This window comes from Oncorhynchus kisutch, linkage group LG17, assembly GCF_002021735.2.
Source record: "Oncorhynchus kisutch isolate 150728-3 linkage group LG17, Okis_V2, whole genome shotgun sequence".
Classification (NCBI taxonomy): Eukaryota; Metazoa; Chordata; class Actinopteri; order Salmoniformes; family Salmonidae; genus Oncorhynchus; species Oncorhynchus kisutch.
The window spans coordinates 16453999-16476523 of record NC_034190.2 but is presented as its reverse complement, the minus strand read 5'-3'; the positions used below and the strand labels follow the sequence as shown (position 1 = coordinate 16476523).

The following is a 22525-nucleotide window of genomic DNA, read 5'->3' as shown; positions in this document are numbered from 1 at the left end:
CTATGTCTCTCTCTCTGTCTCTCTCTGTCTCTCTCTCTCTCTGTCTCTCTATGTCTCTCTCTCTGTGTCTCTCTCTATGTCTCTCTCTCTGTCTCTCTCTATGTCTCTCTCTCTCTCTCTCTGTCTCTCTCTGTCTCTCTATGTCTCTCTCTCTCTGTCTCTCTATGTCTCTCTCTTTCTGTCTCTCTGTCTCTCTCTCTCTGCCTCTCTGTCTCTCTCTCTCTCTGTCTCTCTGTCTCTCTCTCTGTGTCTCTCTCTGTCTCTCTATGTCTCTCTCTCTGTGTCTCTCTCTGTGTCTCTCTCTATGTCTCTCTCTATGTCTCTCTCTCTGTCTCTCTCTATGTCTCTCTCTCTCTCTCTGTCTCTCTCTGTCTCTCTATGTCTCTCTCTCTGTGTCTCTCTCTATGTCTCTCTCTCTGTGTCTCTCTCTGTCTCTCTATGTCTCTCTCTCTCTGTCTCTCTATGTCTCTCTCTTTCTGTCTCTCTATGTCTCTCTCTTTCTGTCTCTCTGTCTCTCTATGTCTCTCTCTCTCTGTCTCTCTGTCTCTCTCTCTCTGTATGTCTCTCTCTCTGTTTCTCTCTCTGTCTCTCTCTCTGTCTCTCTATGTCTCTCTCTGTGTCTCTCTCTGTCTCTCTCTCTCTGCCTCGCTCTCTCTGTCTGTCTCTCTCTCTGTCGCTCTGTCTCTCTCTCTGTCGCTCTGTCTCTCTCTGTCGCTCTGCCTCTCTCTCTCTGCCCCTCTCTCTGTCTCTCTCTCTGTCGCTCTGTCTCTGCCTCTCTCTCTCTGCCTCTCTCTCTCTGTCTCTCTCGGTCTCTCTCTCAATTCAATTCAAGGGCTTTATTGGCATGGGAAACATATGGTAACATTGCCAAAGCAAGTGAAGTAGATAATAAACAAAAGTGAAATAAACAATACATTAACAGTAAACATTACACATTTCAAATATCATATTATGTCTATATACAGTGTTGTAACGATGTGCAAATAGTTAAAGTACAAAAGGGAAAATAAATAAACATAAATATGGGTTGTATTTACAATTTACAATGTATTTGTTCTTCACTGGTTGACCTTTTCTTGTGGCAACAGGTCACAAATCTTGCTGCTGTGATGGTACACTGTGGTATTTCACCCAGTAGTTTATCAAAATTGGGTTGGTTTTCAAATTCTTTGTGGATCTGTGTAATCTGAGGGAAATATGTGTCTCTAATATGGTCATACATTTGCCAGGAGGTTAGGAAGTTTCCACCTCATTTTGTGGGCAGTGTGCACATAGCCTGTCTTCTCTTGAGAGCCAATTCTTTCCAATGTGTCAAGTATGATTTGGTTGGGTCTAATTGCTCTTTCTCTTCAACCTCTATCTCTTTCCTCTCTGTATCGCTCTTTCATTCTCTCACTCTCTTTGTCTTAAACCTCCCATCTATTTCCTCCCCTCTCTCTCTCTCTCTCTCTCTCTCACTCGCTTTCTTTCTCTTCAACCTCTATCTATTTCCTCCTCACTCTCTGTATCTCTGTCTGTCTCTCACTCTTTCTCTCTCAGATGTGGCCAATTAGTGGACGCGGCCAACCCCTGAACACACTTAACAAGAGAGAGGATAGAGATAGTTTTGTTGATGCTGAGAACCAATGTTTCTTATGTTTTTATGGAAATGTTTCTTAATGTTCTGCCTTTAAATAGAAACACGAGGAAACCTACAGAAAACGATATGCTAAAGTACACGAATAACACTGTTTCTTAACGTTCTCGGAACAATTTGAGAACATGACTTTAAATAGAATCCCGAGGAAACCTGGTGGAAGTGTTATGAGGAAGTATTGAAATTCCCACAGGAGAAGGTTATTTCTTAATGTTCTCTGAACGATTTCCAATGTCAAACCAGTTGTAGAATGTTCTTAGAACATTACCAAAAACGTTATTAAATGTAAACATGTTTGAACTTTTAGGAAACGTTATGTTAAAGTAATGAAATAGCAAAGAAGGTTCCTTAAACGTGCAGAGAATGTTCCAAAGCCAAGCAACTGTCCTGCACCATTCCCAGAATAACCATGGGACAACCAACCTCTCACCAAGCTCGAAGAAACAGATGGTTCTCAGAACATTATGTGCTAGCTGGGTCGTAAAACTCTCCATCTCCATTTTCTCCTCCTACCCATTGACTTCATTTGTTTCTGCGTTGCCAGGATAGGATTGTCAGAAACAGAAATGTGTTTAGCTTTCTCTCACGCTTCAGGAAAGTTGTGTTGCGTCTACAATAACCAGCTCCGTCCCACGCTGGGCTGTAAGTGGCGTTAAATGACTTCTCTTCGCTGCTGCTCGACATGCTCGACTATCTTCCACCAGTTTGTTTGATGTGGTGGTTAGCTACATCACATGTCTTTACTTGCAACACACAAAGTGCATCTTTAAAGGGCAGCAGAGTACGACACAGGAACAACAACGCAGAGCAAAATACTAATATACATTTTCATATGAGCGTCTCCAGCGGGAATCAAACCCACCATACTGGCGTTGCAAGCACCATGCTCAGTGAGCCACATAGCCTACACACTGAAGACTAACACATTTAGGCTTTCCACAAGTAGTTGACTACCATGCACTAGCTAGCACCCTAGTTGCTCAGTCTCATTCCCCTGCCCATTCCTCCTTGCACACCTCTGCTGCCCCCATGAAAACAACCTGTCTGGTTCATCTCAACAATTCCTCGGGATGGGATCAATCCCTGTCTGGTACAGTATGTAGGAAAACTGGGCATATGACATTCCTGGCCTTTTGAATGTAAGTCAGAGGATTTGGCTTCTGTGTGTGTTTTTGGATAGGGGCATATCAGTAGGGGAGAAGCTCCACATGCTGTTATGCCTCACACACCCCCAAACTCACCTCTCCTCTTTTTTCTCTCCCCCTATTGCTCTTTCTCTCTTCTGTCTACTTCTCTTCCCTCCTGTCTTACCCCTCTCTTCCTCTCTCCTTTTAGTTGGTTAGAGACCTTCCCTCCTGTCTACCCCTCTCCTCCTCTCTCCTTTTAGTTGGTTAGAGACCTTCCCTCCTGTCTTACCCCTCTCCTCCTCTCTCCTTTTAGTTGGTTAGAGACCTTCCCTCCTGTCTTACCCCTCTCATCCTCTCTCCTTTTAGTTGGTTAGAGACCTTCCCTCCTGTCTTAACCCTCTCCTCCTCTCTCCTTTAGTTGGTTAGAGACCTTCCCTCCTGTCTTAACCCTCTCTTCCTCTCTCCTTTTAGTTGGTTAGAGACCTTCCCTCCTGTCTTACCCCTCTCCTCCTCTCTCCTTTTAGTTGGTTAGAGACCTTCTCTCCTGTCTTACCCCTCTCCTCCTCTCTCCTTTTAGTTGGTTAGAGACCTTCCCTCCTGTCTTACCCCTCTCTTCCTCTCTCCTTTTAGTTGGTTAGAGACCTTCCCTCCTGTCTTAACCTTCTCCTCCTCTCTCATTTTAGTTGGTTAGAGACCTTCCCTCCTGTCTACCCCTCTCCTCCTCTCTCCTTTTAGTTGGTTAGAGACCTTCCCTCCTGTCTTAACCCTCTCCTACTCTCTCCTTTTAGTTGGTTAGAGACCTTCCCTCCTGTCTTAACCCTCTCTTCCTCTCTCCTTTTAGTTGGTTAGAGACCTTCCCTCCTGTCTTAACCCTCTCTTCCTCTCTCCTTTTAGTTGGTTAGAGACCTTCCCTCCTGTCTTACCCCTCTCCTCCTCTCTCCTTTTAGTTGGTTAGAGACATTCTCTCCTGTCTTACCCCTCTCCTCCTCTCTCCTTTTAGTTGGTTAGAGATCTTCCCTCCTCTTACCCCTCTCTTCCTCTCCTTTTAGTTGGTTAGAGACCTTCCCTCCTGTCTTACCCCTCTCATCCTCTCTCCTTTTAGTTGGTTAGAGACCTTCCCTCCTGTCTTACCCCTCTCTTCCTCTCTCCTTTTAGTTGGTTAGAGACCTTCCCTCCTGTCTTACCCCTCTCTTCCGCTCCTTTTAGTTGGTTAGAGACCTTCCCTCCTGTCTTACCCCTCTCTTCCTCTCTCCTTTTAGTTGGTTAGAGACCTTCCCTCCTGTCTTACCCCTCTCTTCCTCTCTCCTTTTAGTTGGTTAGAGACCTTCCCTCCTGTCTTACCCCTCTCTTCCTCTCTCCTTTTAGTTGGTTAGAGACCTTCCCTCCTGTCTTACCCCTCTCTTCCTCTCTCCTTTTAGTTGGTTAGAGACCTTCCCTCCTCTCTTACCCCTCTCTTCCTCTCCTTTTAGTTGGTTAGAGACCGTCCCTCCTGTCTTACCCCTCCCTCTCTCCTTTTAGTTGGTTAGATACCTTCCCTCCTGTCTTGCCCCTCTCCTCCTCTCTCCTTTTAGTGGGTTAGAGACCTTCCCTCCTGTCTTACCTCTCTCTTCCTCTCCTTTTAGTTGGTTAGAGACCTTCCCTCCTGTCTTACCCCTCTCCTCCTCTCTCCTTTTAGTTGGTTAGAGACCGTCCCTCCTGTCTACCCCTCTCCTCCTCTCTCCTTTTAGTTGGTTAGAGACCGTCCCTCCTGTCTTACCCCTCTCTTCCTCACCTTTTAGTTGGCTAGAGACCTTCCCTCCTGTCTTACCCCTCTCCTCCTCTATCCTTTTAGTTGGCTAGAGACCTTCCCTCCTGTCTTACCCCTCTCTTCCTCTCTCCTTTTAGTTGGTTAGAGACCTTCCCTCCTGTCTTACCCCTCTCCTCCTCTCTCCTTTTAGTTGGTTAGAGACCTTCCCTCCTCTTACCCCTCTCTTCCTCTCCTTTTAGTTGGTTAGAGACCTTCCCTCCTGTCTTACCCCTCTCCTCCTCTCTCCTGTTAGTTGATTAGAGACCTTCCCTCCTGTCTTACCCCTCTCCTCCTCTCTCCTTTTAGTTGGTTAGAGACTTTCCCTCCTGTCTTACCCCTCTCTTCCTGTCCTTTTAGTTGGTTAGAGACCTTCCCTCCTATCTTACCCCTCTCTTCCTCTCCTTTTAGTTGGTTAGAGACCTTCCCTCCTGTCCTAATTTCACCCCTGAGCTGTCCCAAATGGTAGCCTATTCCCTATATAGTGCACTACTTTGGAACACAGGCCTGTTTTCTCCTCTCTTTTTCTCTAATGCTCATGCTAGGTGGGTAGGTAGGTAAGGGTGCTCTGGTTAGTACCCTGTCTCAGGGTGGGTAGGTAGGTAAGGGTGCTCTGGTTAGTACCCTGTCTCAGGGTGGGTAGGCAGGTAAGGGTGCTCTGGTTAGTACCCTGTCTCAGGGTGGAAAGGTATTTAAGGGTGCTCTGGTTAGTACCCTGTCTCAGGGTGGGTAGGTAAGGGTGCTCTGGTTAGTACCCTGTCTCAGGGTGGGTAGGCAGGTAAGGGTGCTCTGGTTAGTACGCTGTCTCGGGGTGGGTAGGTAGGTAAGGGTGCTCTGGTTAGTACCCTGTCTCAGTGTGGGTAGGTCGGTCAGGGTGCTCTGGTTAGTACCCTGTCTCAGGGCGGGAAGGTATTTAAGGGTGCTCTGGTTAGTACCCTGTTTCAGGGTGGGAAGGTATTTAAGGGTGCTCCGGTTAGTACCCTGTCTCAGGGTGGGTAGGTAGGGAAGGGTGCTCTGGTTAATACCCTGTCTCAGGGTGGGTAGGTAGGTAAGGGTGCTCTGGTTAATACCCTGTTTCAGGGTGGGAAGGTATTTAAGGGTGCTCTAGTTAGTACCCTGTCTCAGGGTGGGTAGGTAGGGAAGGGTGCTCTGGTTAATACCCTGTCTCAGGGTGGGTAGGTAGGTAAGGGTGCTCTGGTTAATACCCTGTCTCGGGGTGGGTAGGTTGGTAAGGGTGCTCTGGTTAATACCCTGTCTCAGGGTGGGAAGGTATTTAAGGGTGCTCTGGTTAGTACCCTGTCTCAGGGTGGGTAGGTAGGTAAGGGTGCTCTTGTTAATACCCTGTCTCAGGGTGGGTAGGTAGGTAAGGGTGCTCTGGTTAATACCCTGTTTCAGGGTGGGAAGGTATTTAAGGGTGCTCTGGTTAGTACCCTGTTTCAGGGTGGGAAGGTATTTAAGGGTGCTCTGGTTAGTACCCTGTCTCAGGGTGCGTAGGTAGGGAAGGGTGCTCTGGTTAATACCCTGTCAGGTACCCTGTCTCAGGGTGGGTAGGTAGGTAAGGGTGCTCTGGTTAATACCCTGTCTCGGGGTGGGTAGGTTGGTAAGGGTGCTCTGGTTAATACCCTGTCTCAGGGTGGGAAGGTATTTAAGGGTGCTCTGGTTAGTACCCTGTCTCAGGGTGGGTAGGTAGGTAAGGGTGCTCTTGTGCCTTCTAAGTAGTACTTTGTCTCTGGGTAGTAACCTGTCTCTGGGTAGTGCCCTATCTCTGGGTAGTGCCCTGTCTCTGGGTAGTGCCCTGTCTCTGGGTAGTAACCTGTCTCTGGGTAGTGCCCTATCTCTGGGTAGTGCCCTGTCTCTGGGTAGTGCCCTGTCTCTGGGTAGTGCCCTGTCTCTGGGTAGTGCCCTGTCTCTGGGTAGTGCCCTGTCTCTGGGTAGTAACCTGTCTCTGGGTAGTGCCCTATCTCTGGGTAGTGCCCTGTCTCTGGGTAGTGCCCTGTCTCTGGGTAGTAACCTGTCTCTGGGTAGTGCCCTGTCTCTGGGTAGTGCCCTGTCTCTGGGTAGTAACCTGTCTCTGGGTAGTGCCCTGTCTCTGGGTAGTGCCCTGTCTCTGGGTAGTGCCCTGTCTCTGGGTAGTGCCCTGTCTCTGGGTAGTAACCTGTCTCTGGGTAGTAACCTGTCTCTGGGTAGTAACCTGTCTCTGGGTAGTAACCTGTCTCTGGGTAGTAACCTGTCTCTGGGTAGTAACCTGTCTCTGGGTAGTAACCGGTCTCTGGGTAGTACCCAGTCTCTGAGACTGAAGTTCATGTTAGTGGAGATAACGATAAGACAACAGGACTCTGTCATCTACCTGTAAGAATCACAGAGACAAAATGTTGTCTTTGCTTCCTGTTTCGTCACAGTTACAGACACCAAAACACACAGAGGTGTGGTGAGTTTCTTTGGAACTTGTTTTATTTATTTTATTTTCAACTGTTTGATGACCTAACAAATCGAGTCTTTGTAGTATTGTATGAGTAGTAATGATTTCCTCATTATGTGTGGGTGCGTGTCTTAGACAACCTAACCACCATATATGGTAATGTGGGAGATCGTGTGTGTGTGTGTGTTTGAGAGAGAGTTATTTTTATGTGTTTTCTGACTGAGAGAACAGTGTTAGCTTGGGGGGTTGGCAGACAGCTGGAGAGGGATATGGTTTGAGTTGTAGCTCCTCTTACCTGCTACTTAACACTGACTGGAATCTTTAGCCCACTTTAGCCTGCTTTGGACCACCTTTACACCAATTCACATTGCTTCAGGCTGTTTTAGAGAAAGTAACCACAGCCAAGCAATACACATAATACCTGTTCTCTGCAACACACACACACACACACACACACACACACACACACACACACACACACACACACACACACACACACACACACACACACACACACACACACACACACACACACACACACACACACACACATCAGGAGAGTACAGAAGTCTGGATGGTAATCCAGCTGTTGCTATGGAGGAGTGCTGAGGTTAAGTGAGGGCTCTTCACAAACAATATGTTGGTGTGCGAGAGAGAGAATGATCACTAGATTCATCATCAGCCCCTAACTCACCAAGGCACCACTGATGCATTCTACATTTGAAACAAATACTCTGTTCATGCCCAAACAACCAAACAAAAATTCACATATTGATTGCTCATACTCCTGTACCCTGCAGCCTCTAGTGTTTCAGTGGGTTTGGGGCTTAGCTGAAGGCCTACAAGAGAGCTCCGGCTGTGACCTTTTCAGCAGAAACTGTGGTTAGATTGCTGTCACAATGACCTTTTCATGTCTGCCTTTTGAATCATCCTCAAACCTGCATCTCATCTGGAACATCAAAGACTTGTAAAGAAGGAGACACGTCTGGTAAGCTCTTAGTTGGTGGTTTTGACTCGACTATCTGCTGGTTCTGAATTGGTGTGGGTGTTGCGTAGTAAATGGTGTTGAATCATGTTGTTGCTGAGTGAATGACACGACCACTTCATACTTCCTGTTTATCCTCTGCGTTGTAACATTGACTTCCTGTCCCATACTGTATCAAATACACATCGATGCATTAACACACACTCACATGCACAACAGAGTTGGGGTCAATTCTATTTCAATTCCAGTCAATTCAGGAAGTACACTGAAATGTCTATTCTATTCAATGCTTTTCAATGAGGACAATGTGGAATTGGAGTTTGGTTTACATTCTGAATTGACTGGAATTTAAATGGAATTGACCTCAACCCTGACACACAGACACACAGATACACACACACAGACACACACATACAGGTGCAGAAGTGAGACAAATATGATCATAGTTTGTACTAACCTTTTTAATGCTAAGCCACCGTCCAGAAGATGTATAATGTTTTTAGCATGATGGTTTTTGGTGGTGTGTATATGTTTGTGTTTTAACACAGAAATCCCAGATGATCACAGCCAGGTGTTTGAGCCTGCTGGTACCTGCATGTGTGTTTCAGAGCAAAGTATGTCATCAATCATGAGTCTCTAAAGCCTTGTTCACACTGCAGGCCTTAATGCTCGAATCACTTTTGTTTTTCAATTCTGTTTTGTAATACTGACTGGCCAAACAGCAAGTTACAAGTGACCGGACTTGTGTGTGTTCAGACAGCAGTCATTTGCTGACAAGGCTATGCTAGTTGTCATAGTTACGACGAGTGTGTGTGCAGTGGTGTAGGATGATTTGTGGTGGTGCTTGTGCTCCCTATCACTCAGAAGTTACATAGCAAGCTAAGGGGACTACAATGCCTGTCATGGACGTTTCCCAGTTGCTCTGAATGTTCAACATCATGGTTTTAAAGCCTCAAAGGACAACAGTTCAGGACCAAAGCTTTGTTTCTTTTTCTTTTTTTCCTCTCTTGCTCTGTCTTCCACACACACACACACACACACACACACACACACACACACACACACACACACACACACACACACACACACACACACACACACACACACACACACACACACACATACACACACACACACACACACACACACACACACACACACACACACACACACACACACACACGCCTCAGTCTAAGGTAGCGTGGCTAATTATATAATTCAAGCAGAGGTTACAGACCTTAAAAGGTTACATGGCTCTTTGACGAAAATGTTAGAAGACAGTGAACACAGGGTGTATGTAAGTGTGTTTTCTCACTGTGCTCGTTTACATGTGCACATTGGCCACTTGTTTACAACTGAATGAGTGTGTTTGTGTGTGACCAGCTCATCTCTTTTCAAGGTAATGTGTTCAGGGTCTATATTGACGTCAGAGATTAGTGTGTGTGTGTTTTGTATTGATACGTGTAATGAGGTTGTGTGTGTGTGTGTTTTGTATTGATACGTGTAATGAGGTTGTGTGTGTGTGTGTGTGTGTGTGTGTGTGTGTGTGTGTGTGTGTGTGTGTGTGTGTGTAGACATATACTCAGCAAAAAAAGAAACATTCCTTTTTCAGGACCCTGTCTTTCAAAGATAATTTGTAAAAATCCAAATAACTTCACAGATCTTCATTGTAAAGTGTTTAAACACTGTTTCCCATGCTTGTTCAATGAACCATAAACAATTAATGAACATGCACCTGTGGAACAGTCGTTAAGACACTAACAGCTTACAGACGGTAGGCAATTAAGGCCACAGTTATGAAAACTTAGGACACTAGAGGCCTTTCTACTGACTCTGAAAAACACCAAATGAAAGATGCCCAGGGTCCCTGCTCATCTGCGTGAACGTGCCTTAGGCATGCTGCAAGGAGGCATGAGGACTGCAGATGTGGCCAGGGCAATAAATTGCAATGTCTGTACTGTAAGACGCCAAAGACAGGATGGACAGCGGATCGTCCTCACAGTGGCAGACCACATGTAACAACACCTGCACAGGATCGGTACATCCGAAAATCACACCTGCGGGACAGGTATAAACATCTCAACTGCCCGAGTTACACCAGGAACGCACATGGCCTCCATCACTGCTCAGACTGTCCACATTAGCCTGAGAGAGGCTTGACTGAGGGCTTGTAAGCCTGTTTTAAGGCAGGTCCTCACCAGACATCACCGGCAACAACATCGCCTATAGGCACAAACCCACCGTTGCTGGACCAGACAGGACTGGCAAAAAGTGCTCTTCACTGACGAGTGGCGGTTTTGTCTCACCAGGGGTGATGGTCGGATTTGCGTTTATCATCGAAGGAATGAGAGTTACACCAAGCACTCTGGAACGGGATCGATTTGGAGGTGGAAGGTCCGTCATGGTCTGGGGCTGTGTGTCACAGCATCATCGGACTGAGCTTGCTGTCATTGCAGGCAATCTCAGTGCTGTGCGTTACAGAGAAGACATCCTCCTCCCTCATGTGGTACCCTTCCTGCAGGCTCATCCTGACATGACCCTCCAGCATGACAATGCCACCAGCCATACTGCTCGTTCTGTGCATGATTTCCTGCAAGACAGGAATGTCAGTGTTCGGCCATGGCCAGCGAAGAGCCCGGATCTCAATCCCATTGAGCACGTCTGGGACCTGTTGGGTCAGAGGGTGAGGGCCATTCACCCCCAGAAATGTCTGGGAACTTGCAGGTGCCTTGGTGGAAGAGTGAGGTAACATCTCACATCAAGAACTGGCAAATATGGTGCAGTCCATGAGGAGGAGATGCACTGCAGTACTTAATGCAGTGGCCACACCAGATACCGACTGTTACTTTTGATTTTGACCCCCCCTTTGTTCAGGGACACATTATCCCAGTTCAGGTTAGTCACATGTCTGTGGAACTTGTTCAGTTTATGTCTGTTGAATCTTGTTCAGTTTATGTCTGTTGAATCTTGTTCAGTTTATGTCTGTTGAATCTTGTTCATACAAATATTGTTCATACAAATATTTACACGTTTACACATTACACATATTTACACGTTTACACATTACACATATTTACACGTTTACACATTACACATATTTACACGTTTACACATTACACATATTTACACGTTTACACATTACACATATTTACACGTTTACACATTACACATATTTACACGTTTACACATTACACATATTTACACGTTTACACATTACACATATTTACACGTTTACACATTACACATATTTACACATTCATACAAATCTTGTTCATACAAATATTTACACATGTTAAGTTTGCTGAAAATAAAAGCAGTTGACAGTGAGAGGACATTTCTTTTTTTGTGAGTTTATTACATACAGTATGAAGTGGCCCTATACAGACTTCAATTTAATCAGTCTATTGAATAGGTCACATGGCATTTGCTCCTCCAGCCTAACAGACACGCAAACCTCTGCTGGTGTGAGGCTACCACATGAACCTCATAGAACTACATATCCTAGTTCTAGAGTCTGTTACTGTCTGTCTGCTTCCCAAATAGCACCCTAATTCCCTATAGGGCACTACTTTCGACCAGGGCCCATAGGGTACGGCACTATATAGGGAGTAGGGTGCCATTTGGTACCAATAACATTAATCTGACTTTTAATAACTTTTAATTTTTTTAACTTTTAACTTTTAATGACTTTTAATTAATCTGACTTTTAATAGAATAGACACAGGTCTTTGAACTTCGAGAGAAACAAGTCTTTAAATGCATTTGGATGGTATTTCCTGTATGTCCAGTGATTTCACTTGGGTGTGAATGGCTGTGGAGAAACCCTACTGGTACTGTAGATTTAGTGCCACATTGATTTTCTTTGACATCAGTGCAGCTCTGTATCTAGTACAGTTGTCTGTCTGTGTGCGCAACCAGTGTTTCTGCCATGATATTCAAATAGAAACAGCAGAAAGGCAAGGGATACTCATTCTTTCTCTTCCAGGAACAAGAAAAGAGAGGGAATAGAGAAGAGGGAACCATGAGTTGATAAAGGAGATAAGATGATCAGACATAATTGATCCCTGTTGGGAGAACATCTGTTTGAGGTGGAGTCACATGAAGGAGCAGGGACTTAAACACCACCACCGTTCTCTCTCTTTCTGGTTGTTCATGCATAGTGTCCACATGGGAAATCTAGTTTTGGTACAGGGATAGACAACTATAAATTTTTTGGGGGGTATTTTACCCCATTTTTCTCCCCAATTTCAACCTTGTCTTTACTCGCCCCCTAACGGGCTTGGGAGGCGAAGGTGGAGTCATGCGTCCTCTGAAACATGAACAAAGGTCAATTGTGCACCTCCTCATGGGTCGCCGGGTCACAGCTGGCTGTAACACAGCCTGGGATCGAACCCGGGTCTGTAGTGATGCTTCAAGCACTGTAGTGCCTGAGACCGCTGCGCCACTCGGGAGGCCCACATTTTTTTAGGTTTAAATCTGTTCTTGTGTATTGACTAGGCTGAATGATAAGGTCGCCAGTCGTCATTGGCCGCGTCAGGGCACCTTTCAATGTGTGTTAACGTGATTGGATTACAGGACGCAACAGTATTCCCTCTGTCTTTCCTGATGCTCCATCATTCTGTCAGACTCCATCATTGATGCTGCTACTGATTCTCTTTGATAGTTTTTTTCTAGAGCTAGATATATCTGTAATTAAATAAACCCACCCCACCACACCCAAACAATGTTGTCATCCTTCCCTTTAATGGCTCTCTCTCTCTCTCTCTCTCTCTCTCTCGCTCTCGCTCTCTCTCTCTCTCTCTCTCTCTCTCTGCCCTTTTGAGTGGTTGATTGTGCGGAAGAGTGATTTAGAACTCAGACGATTTGGAGGCCAAAGTCATGAAGGACAATCGGATTTAGAATTCTCAAAGCCCATCAGTGTTTGATTAATGGGTTAAGGGTGAAGGGCAAAGGCACTCTGACACATGATATCAGAAGAAACAACTACAGAGTGTAATGAACCTGTGCTGGTTGGAGTGTAGATTAATCTGTATTAATATCTTTCTCCCTTTCCCTCTGCTCCACTCTCTCTCCACTTTCCCAATTTCCTCCTATCGCTTCCCCTCTCATCCTCTTCCCCTCTGTCTCCCTCCCTCCATCCCTCCCTTTGAACCTCCCTCTGTCTCTCTGTAGGATGGTTCTCGTGCTGGTCGTGAGAGGAAGAAGACGGTCTCCTTCAGCAGCAGTCTCTCTGAGAGGAAGATCAGCAGCGCTGCAGACTGCATCAGTGCTATGGTGGGGAACATCACCTATTACACACACTAGTTATAAACTAGTTATACAGTTCTGCAGTGGCAGTGTCTGTTGGTTTCAGTTATTCATTAGTGCACACTGTTGAAAAACATTTCACAACGGAAAACGAAAACAGGCGTTTTTCATTGGCCAGGTAGTTTATTTCGTCCTGTTTGCTTCCCAGTGAATAGGATCAATGTCTGTGCATAATTGACGTGCTGTTTGTCTCAGGTGAGGGGTACTGAGCTGCGGAAAGTGCGCTCCAACTCACGCGTCTACCAACGCTACTACCTACTGGAGTCAAGTCTGCAGGCCCTGCGATGGGAGCCCTCCAAGAAGGAGTCAGATAAGGCCCGCATCGCCATCTCCTCCATCAGAGAGGTAGGTACACACCCAGGAGGAGAACAAAGTGGAGACAGGGATGCTATGAATCATAATAGAGTTAACTCCTGATAAATGCAATGGCTGGGGAATGCCATGAGTGAGTTTATGCACTGAACCAGAACTATTTTAATTGGATGATCTGCAATACATTTAAATGGAGTTTGCGCTCATCGGGAGTTGACTATTCTTCAGCACTGTCTTGGAGCTAAATAGAACAATCAGTCAGTGAAGGAACTCGGTGAAACAATAGGAACAGTTGACTCCTTGTATACTGTTCCTATTGTTTCACCGAGTTCCTTCACTGACTTTTGATTGGATCCTTCTTTGTGTCATTCCAGGTCCGCACCGGCCGCAACACAGAGACATTTAGGACCAACGGCATCTATGACCAGATCTCTGAGGACTGTGCCTTCTCTATCATCTACGGAGAGACCTATGAAGCTCTGGACCTGGTAGCTAACTCTGCAGAGGTGGCCAACGTTTGGGTAACTGGCCTGAGGTAGGATACATGTCATCAATGTCTTGCTGGGTTGCCAGATCTTGATGTAGAATACATGTCAACAAAGTATTTCCGGGTTGCCAGATCTGGTTGTGCTGTAGTTTAGCCAACTCTCCATGGCCCAGTGATGTCATACTGTAACAATCTGAAGATCCACTGGCACCCGAAATGGAAGTCCGAGTGAGACAATGAAGTGAATGAAAACAATTGGAAGAGTTGGCTCATCTCCCATATTATTTCCTACCCTAGTATCTTTAAATTATGACGACATCTCCTTGTAATCCTTCTCTGTCTCATCCTAGGTATCTGATTCTGTATGGGAAGCATGCCATGGATATGATAGCCAGCAGTGAGGACAGCCTTCGTCTCGTCTGGCTAGCAGAGATGTTCTCCTCTAAGGTTGTTTCAAATGGACTCGGTGGAAAAGAGGAGGAGGGGATCAGTTTGCGGTCGGCGGTAGGACTGATCAAGAGTGTTAACCCTGGAGTGAGGAGTGAGAAAGTAGAACGCAGGTTTAAGGAGCTCCATCGAATCAAAGAGAGGACGAGGGGGGCTCGGACAACTGGAGTTGGAACTGATGTTGGGGCTGTGGCTCTACCTGAAGCAATGGTTGGGACTTCAGTTGTAGCTGGAGCTGGGACTGGTTCTGGGGATGGAATTGAGGTGGTCGGTATAGGAGATGGGACTGGGACTAGAACTGAGGTGGTGGGTATAGGAGATGTGACTGGGACTAGAACTGAGGTGGTGGCTAAAGGTAACACAGACAACAGAAGAGGAGAAATAGAGGACAAGGTCACCAAGGAGGAGTTCATTGAGGTATTTCACGAACTTTGCACCCGACCGGAGATCTACTTCCTCCTTGTGCAGTTCTCTAGCAACAAGGAGTTCCTGGATACCAAGGATCTGATGAAGTTCCTGGAGGCTGAGCAGGGCGTGGCTCAGGTAAGGATTGGGAAGAGGAATATTATACCAGAAGAACTATTCTTGTGTTTTCCCTCCCTGTTTCTCCTCTCTTTTCCTTCTCTTTTGTCCTTCTTAGCTCTGTCTAGCTGATAAGAAATAAAGTGTCCCTGCAATTAGGCCTGTGGCGGTCAATTTTGTCAGCTGGTGAGTGTCATGCAAATAACTGCCGATCTCACGGTAATTGACCAACAATTAACATGAACACGTTTAGCATCTCCTGGCTTCAACGCACAGCCTACAAGCAAGCCACTGATGCAGACCTTTGGAACATCTACATTTTAAAAAGTCAAATAAATCCATGTAATATAGCCTACACTTTCACAATGAATGAATTATTTATTTTAGACAGGTCTAAAGAAACATGATATGAAGAAAATGAAGCCTATTTCAGAATAACAGAATAGCATATTCTGAGGCTATGCCATATGGCTGTGGGATACACTAGTTCATTTAGCAGACAAGATTTGCTTAGAATTCTGTGGCATTATTTTATAGTATGAATAATACAATTGAACATACAGTAGCTGAATAAAATAGAAAGGATATTTTCTGAGGGAGTTTGCACTATTCTGTGTTCAGCAGTTAACAAAGACATATCCCATATGCTTAATTTAGAGTTATTTATGCGCACTGTGCCTATTCAATATTTACCATTGTTGGGTCTGTATGTTTTTGGACAATCATTTCGTCCTCCAGTTTAGATGGACGTCATACTATATTTGTGTCTTCCCTTCTCTCCGGCCTATTTTATGGACAACGGCGTTTTTATTGATTGTTTGTCAGTGTCAGCAGAGTTGACTAGCCTTAAATTTGACATATTACAAACGATTCTGCTAATGTCTCCAGTCATATAAAGTGCAGTATAGTTGCCTGAAATATGTTTACAAAAGGCCACATTTTTCCTATGCAAATAAAGACGAAACGTATCTGTTATAGCCTGGGCCTACTAGCAGCATGAGAAAGCTAGGATCCTGGCCAGTCAAAACTGTTTTCACACATGATTGTGTAATGACTGAGTTTATAAGAACAAATCTTTTACTAGGCTCTGTAGGCTACGTGCTCTCTAAGCGTGTTCCATGGTGCTAGGCCTAGGCTACATTTGGAGTTATTTGGCCACTTTAGTTGTGATACAAACCTTATCAAAACATATAGACCTATGGGCTGGTGACTGTCTACACGGTCACACCGTGTGTGACTACGATTTGAAAAAGTCTGGGAAAAAAGAATGCGCTGCTTCTTGCCTTATGCTGGGCATCATTCAGTGATAATACATCATTCACAAATTATAATATTGTCAGCCATCAGACTATTCTTAATTTAATCTTGTCTTTACATATATTACATAATATATGTATGAAATTAGTTTTGATTTAGAAAAAATACATATCATTTTTGCACTTAAATAGATAATGGAGGACGCTTTTCCCGTTGTTCATTTTCATGCCAGCCAGGTAGGCTATACTCATGTTGTAAAGCGAAGCAATGTTCTTAATATTAGTAAAGTTGAGAAATAAATATAGTAGTCCTAGATTATAGAAATCTGATGGGATCCTCCTCTTTTTAATAGAGGCCATCAAAACTCTACAATTGCATAGCCCATAGAAATGTTGCGCAATTAGTAATTAGTAATTAGAGGAACAATAGAGCTCTGAATACCAGGCCATTAGAGACTGGCAATTAGCAAGTTTGGTATGCTTCTAATAACCATCAGCAGCATCAGCAGCATCAGAGCACAGTTTTGGAGATGCCTAGTTACCGTGACTAAACGGTCATGTAGAATTTGACTGCAGTCATGACTCGTGACCACCGGTATGGCGGTAAAATGGTCACCATAACAGCCATAACTCCAATGGACATTTGTTGTGTCAGGTTTTACCGAATAGAACTACAGTACTAGTCAAAAGTTTGGACGAAACCTACTCATTCAAGGGTTTTTCTTTATTTGTACTATTTTCTACATTGTAGAATAAAACTATGAAAACTATGAAATAACACATATGGAATCATGTAAGAACCCAAAAAAGTGTTAAACAAATCAAAGTATATTTGAGATTCTTCAAAGTAGCCACCATTTCCCTTGATGACAACTTTGCAGACTCTTGGAATTCTCTCTCGCAGCTTCACCTGGAATGCTTTTCCAATAGTCTTGAAGGAGTTCCCACATATGCTGAGCACTTGTTGACTGCTTTTCCTTCACTCTGCGGTCCAACTCATCCCAAACTATCTCAATTGGATTGAAGTTGGGGGATTGTGGAGACCAGGTCATCTGATGCAGCACTCCATCACTCTCCTTCTTGGTCAAATAGCCCTTACACAGCCTGGTGGTGTGTTGGGTCATTGTTCTGTTGAAAAACAAATGATAGTCCCACTAAGCGCAAACCAGATGGGATGGCGAATCGCTGCAGAATGCTGTGGTAGCCATGCTGGTTAAGTGTGCCTTGAATTATAAATGAATGTCACCAGCAAAGCACCATCACACCTCCTCCCCCATGCTTCACGGTGGGAACCACACATGCAGAGATCATCTGTTCACCTACTCTGCGTCTCACAAAGACACGGTGGTTGGAACCAAAAATCTCAAATTTGGATTGCAAGTTCTTGAAATGTTCTGTATTGATTGACCTTCATGTCTTAAAGTAATGATGGACTGCCATTTCTCTTTGCTTATTTGAGCTGTTCTTGCCATAATATGGACTTGGTCTTTTACCAAATAGAGCTATCTTCTGTATACGGCACAGATTCCCCCCTCCCTTAGAGGGGGAAATCACCCCTACCATGTCACAACACAACTGATTGGCTCAAATGCATTAACCAAAGAAATTCCACAAATTAACAAGGCACAACTGTTAATTGAAATGCATTCCAGGTGACTACCTAATGAATCTGGTTGAGAGAATGCCAAGAGTGTGGAAAGCTGTCATCAAGTCAAAGGGTGGCTACTTTGAAGAATCTCAAATATAAAATACATTTGGATTTTTTTAACAAATTTTTGGTTACTACATGATTCCATGTGTTATTTCATAGTTTTGATGTCTTCACTATTATTCTACAATGTAGAAAATAGTAAAAAAATAACGAAAGAACCTGTACTTAGTAGGTGTGTCCAAACTTTTGACTGGTACTGTATGTCACTTCAAGAGAATCTCTCTGTTCTGCTCTCACCTCCCTGTCTAGGTGACTGAAGACACCAGTCTGGAGCTCATCCAATCCCACGAGCCGTCGGAGGAGGGCCGTCGCCAGGGCTGCCTCTCATTGGACGGTTTCACCAGCTATCTTACGTCCCTGGAGTGCCACTTGTTTGACCCGGAGCACAGCCAGATGTGCCAGGACATGAGCCAGCCCTTATCCCACTACTACATCAACTCCTCCCACAACACCTACCTCATCGAGGACCAGTTCAGGGGGCCCTCTGACATCACCGGCTACATCCGGGCTTTAAAGATGGGCTGCAGGTGTGTGGAGGTGGACGTGTGGGACGGCCCTGATGACGAACCCGTGGTTTATACTGGTTACACCCTCACCTCGCCTGTCCTGTTCCGCTGTGTCCTGGACGTGATTGGGTGCTTTTCATTCGCAGCGTCAGAGTGTCCTCTAATCCTGTGCTTGGAGAACCACTGCTCCCCTTGCCAGCAGAGAGTCATGCTCCAGCACCTGAGGAGGATACTAGGGGAGAGGTTGTACACGGGACCCCTCGGGGAAGGGGAGGGGTACCTGCCCTCGCCCCATGCCCTGAGGGGCAAGATCCTGCTGAAGGGGCAGAAGTTGAAGGAGGGGTGTGGTGAGACGGAGGGGGATGTGACTGATGAAGACGAGGGGGCGGAGATGTGCCAGAGGATGAAGGCTGGTAACAGTGAAGGAGGAGGAGGGGAGGGGGGACAGAAAGGTGGCGGGGGGGGTGTTACTAGTAGCGTGAAAACCCTGACCCCTGCTCCTCCCTCTAAACGGTTCCAGCTTCTGAAGGAGCTCTCGGACTTGGTGACTCTGTGCAAGTCAGTACGTTTCACAGACTTCCAGAAGTCTTTCTCAACCCAGAAACCCTGGGAGTTCTGCTCGTTCAACGAGACCCTAGCGGTGCGCTGCGCCAGCGAGCGCCCGGGAGACTTTGTCAACTACAACAAGCGCTTCCTGTCGCGGGTCTACCCCAGCACCATGCGCATCGACTCCAGCAACATGAACCCACAGGACCTGTGGAAGTGCGGTTGCCAGATTGTGGCTATGAACTACCAGACGCCCGGGTTGATGATGGACCTAAACATCGCCTGGTTCCGCCAGAACGGGAATTGTGGGTATGTGCTGCGACCCACCATCATGCGACAGGAGGTTTCATATTTCAGCGCCAATACAAGAGAATCTGTGCCGGGTGTGTCCCCTCAGCTGCTCCATGTTAAGGTGAGTGGCTAGCAGATTAACACCACTGTTGTCTGTCTATTTCTATCAGTTTAATAGAGGCTCCTACACACTGCCTGGCTGGTATACTCCTTCATGGTTGAATGGTATTGTTTGTAATTTAGTACACTTCTCTTGCACCTGAATTAAAATAAGATGTGGGAACATTTCAATCAAACAAACAAATGAACAATCAAACAGACAAACAAACTAACACACAAATTGACACTCAAACAATCAACAAACCAATCCATCCATGCAGGTGATCAGTGGTCAGAACTTGCCCCGTCCGTGTGGTTCTGGAGCTAAAGGAGATGTGGTGGACCCGTACGTCTACGTGGAGATCCATGGTATCCCTGCCGACTGTGCCGAGCGCCGCACCCGCACAGTGGTGGAGAACGGAGACAACCCCATCTTCGACGAAAGCTTTGAGTTCCAGATCAACCTGCCCGAGCTGGCCATGGTGCGCTTTGTGGTGCTTGATGATGAATTCATAGGGGACGAGTTCATAGGTTAGTACTGGAACGAGGGCAAAGGTCAGCAGGTCAGTAGTGGCGGGAGGGCGAAGGTCAGCTCTGCACGGACTGCTAGTCCGGTGTCCAGTCTGCTTTGGGTTGAACTAGTGATACTATAACAACTTTTCAGCCATATGAAGGTCATCGCTAGTTCACTGGGGAAGTATCACTAGCTAAGATAAAGAACACTTGGTAGCAGTTAAAGAGTGAGTGAACATTCACTATATTCTCATGGTCATTTCATTGTCTAACACCACTGTACATCAATTTTAATCTCCCCTGTTTTACCACAGGTCAGTATACCATTCCCCTGGAGTGCTTACAGCCAGGCTACCGGCACGTACCTTTACAGTCTCTGATGGGGGAGGACCTCCCATACGCCCGGCTGTTCGTCCATGTGGCTCTCACCAACCGGAGAGGAGGGGGCAAGTCCCACAAGCGGGGGCTGTCTGTGCGAAAGGCGAGGCGAGGGAGGGAGTACGCTGCACTCAGGGACCTGGGGGTCAAAGCCTTGGATGATGTTTTCAAAATGGCGGCCCCATCAATGAAGGAAGCCACAGACATGCGGGAGAACATGCAGGTGAGGAGGAGAGGAGGATAGTCATTTATCATATAGACAGTCACCATTTTCAGATTGAAGGACAGAAATACCTGTATACCTGTATTTACAACGGATGATGTCCAGCTCAGAATACCCAAATCAACTTCAGGTATATATCCCAACCCCTTGAGGGTCCAATCTCAGTGATCACTAAATTATGACTCAGCTAAAGATGGCTGACATGGTCATTCCTCCAGAGACATCAACATCTGCAGACTGAATGGAGGAAAACAACACAGAACCAGTGAGATAATATTTACTGTGTCTAAACTGGCAATTTAGCCTGATCTATGAAGCTCTGCTTTAGACTGACAGATTATGGTAAGGTTATGGAAAGGTTATGGTAAGGTTATGGTACCTGTAACTGTTACCATTAGTCTGGCTGTCTAAGTGATATGGAGTTGCTCTAATCTGTTTAGGCTGAAGATGACTGGGATTCATGCCAGACTATGATGTCGTAGACTAATGCACTAATGCAAACAGATAGTGAAGACACACACACACACACAATTGCATGTACGCACATAGCTACGTATGGACATAAGTGTGGACATAAGCATGCAAGCACACGCACACACACACACACACACACACACACACACACACACACACACACACACACACACACACACACACACACACACACACCTAAACAGAAGTAAACTCTGAAGGCAAGCATCATGACATCGTGAAGAGATTAGAACAGCCTCTCTGTCAATGTCAGTTGTTAAATAAAACTTTTTGATTTAGATTTTAGAGGTTGAATGACCATAATAATAATTCATTTAATTAGTGTGGTAGTGACACATTCGATTTGTGGTTGTCTCTTTAATTATGTACTCATAAAGCTTCTATAATTCAATCAGATGTTCTCTCAGTGATGGTATCCCAGGAAACCATGTGACAGTTTGTTCCATGAATAAACCCTCAGCAACTCTAATCACTCAGTAGGGGATTACAATATGTAATCCCACTGCATCACCAATACAGGGAATGTGTGTGTGTGTGTGTGTGTGTGTGTATATGGTGCCTTCAGAAATGATTCAGACCCCTTCACTTTTTACACATTTTGTTACATTACAGCCTTATTCTAAAATGGATTAAGTATTCTTATTTTATCAGCAATCTACACATGATACACCATTATGACAATGCAAAAACAGAAAGTTTAGCAAATGTATGAAAAATAAAAAACAGAAATAACTTATTTACATAAGTATTCAGACCCTTTGCTATGAGACTCGAAATTGAGCTCAGGTGCATCCTGTTTCCATTGATCATCCTTGAGATGTTTCTACAACTTGATTGGAGTCCACTTGTGGTAAATTCAATTGATTGGACATAATTTGGAAATGCACATACCTATCTATATAAGGTCCCACAGTTGACAGCACATGTCAGAGCAAAAACCAAACCATGAGGTCGAAGGAATTGTTCGTAGAGGTTCGAGAAAGGATTGTGTCAGGGCACAGATCTGGGGAAGGGTACCAAAAAATTTCTGCAGCATTGAAGGTCCCCAAGAACACTGTGGCCTCCATCATTCTTAAATGGAAGAAGTTTGGAACCACCAAGACTCTTCCTAGAGCTGGCCACCCAGCCAAACTGAGATGGGCCTTGGTCAGGGAGGTGACCAAGAACCTTATGTTCAATCTGATAGAGCTCTAGACTTCTTCTGAGGAGATGGGAGAACCTTCCAGAAGGACAACCATCTCTGCAGCACTCCACCAATCAGGCCTTTATGGTAGAGTGCCCAGACAGAAGCCACTCCTCAGTGCAAGGCATATGACAGCCCACTTGGAGTTTGCCAAAAGGCACCTAAAGGCTCTCCGACCATGAGAAACAAGATTTTCTGGTCTGATGAAACCAAGATTGAACTCTTTGGCTTGAATGCCAAGCGTCACGTCTGGAGGAAACCTGGCACCTTCCCTACAGTGAAGCATGGTGGAGGCAGCATCA

At 45.4% G+C, this 22525-nt stretch overlaps 1 protein-coding gene across 1 annotated transcript in view; it reads left to right on the top strand.

The window, feature by feature from the left end:
• The window catches only part of LOC109907244 (inactive phospholipase C-like protein 2), a 45257-nt gene that overhangs the window by 3441 nt on the left and 19291 nt on the right, over nt 1-22525 (top strand). The window contains exons 2-8 of the mRNA XM_031795211.1: nt 13123-13224; nt 13453-13602; nt 13944-14104; nt 14407-15046; nt 18242-19456; nt 19716-19965; nt 20262-20548. Coding sequence (XP_031651071.1) covers nt 13123-13224; nt 13453-13602; nt 13944-14104; nt 14407-15046; nt 18242-19456; nt 19716-19965; nt 20262-20548 — 2805 coding nt within the window. The remainder of the gene's footprint in view (nt 1-13122; nt 13225-13452; nt 13603-13943; nt 14105-14406; nt 15047-18241; nt 19457-19715; nt 19966-20261; nt 20549-22525) is intronic.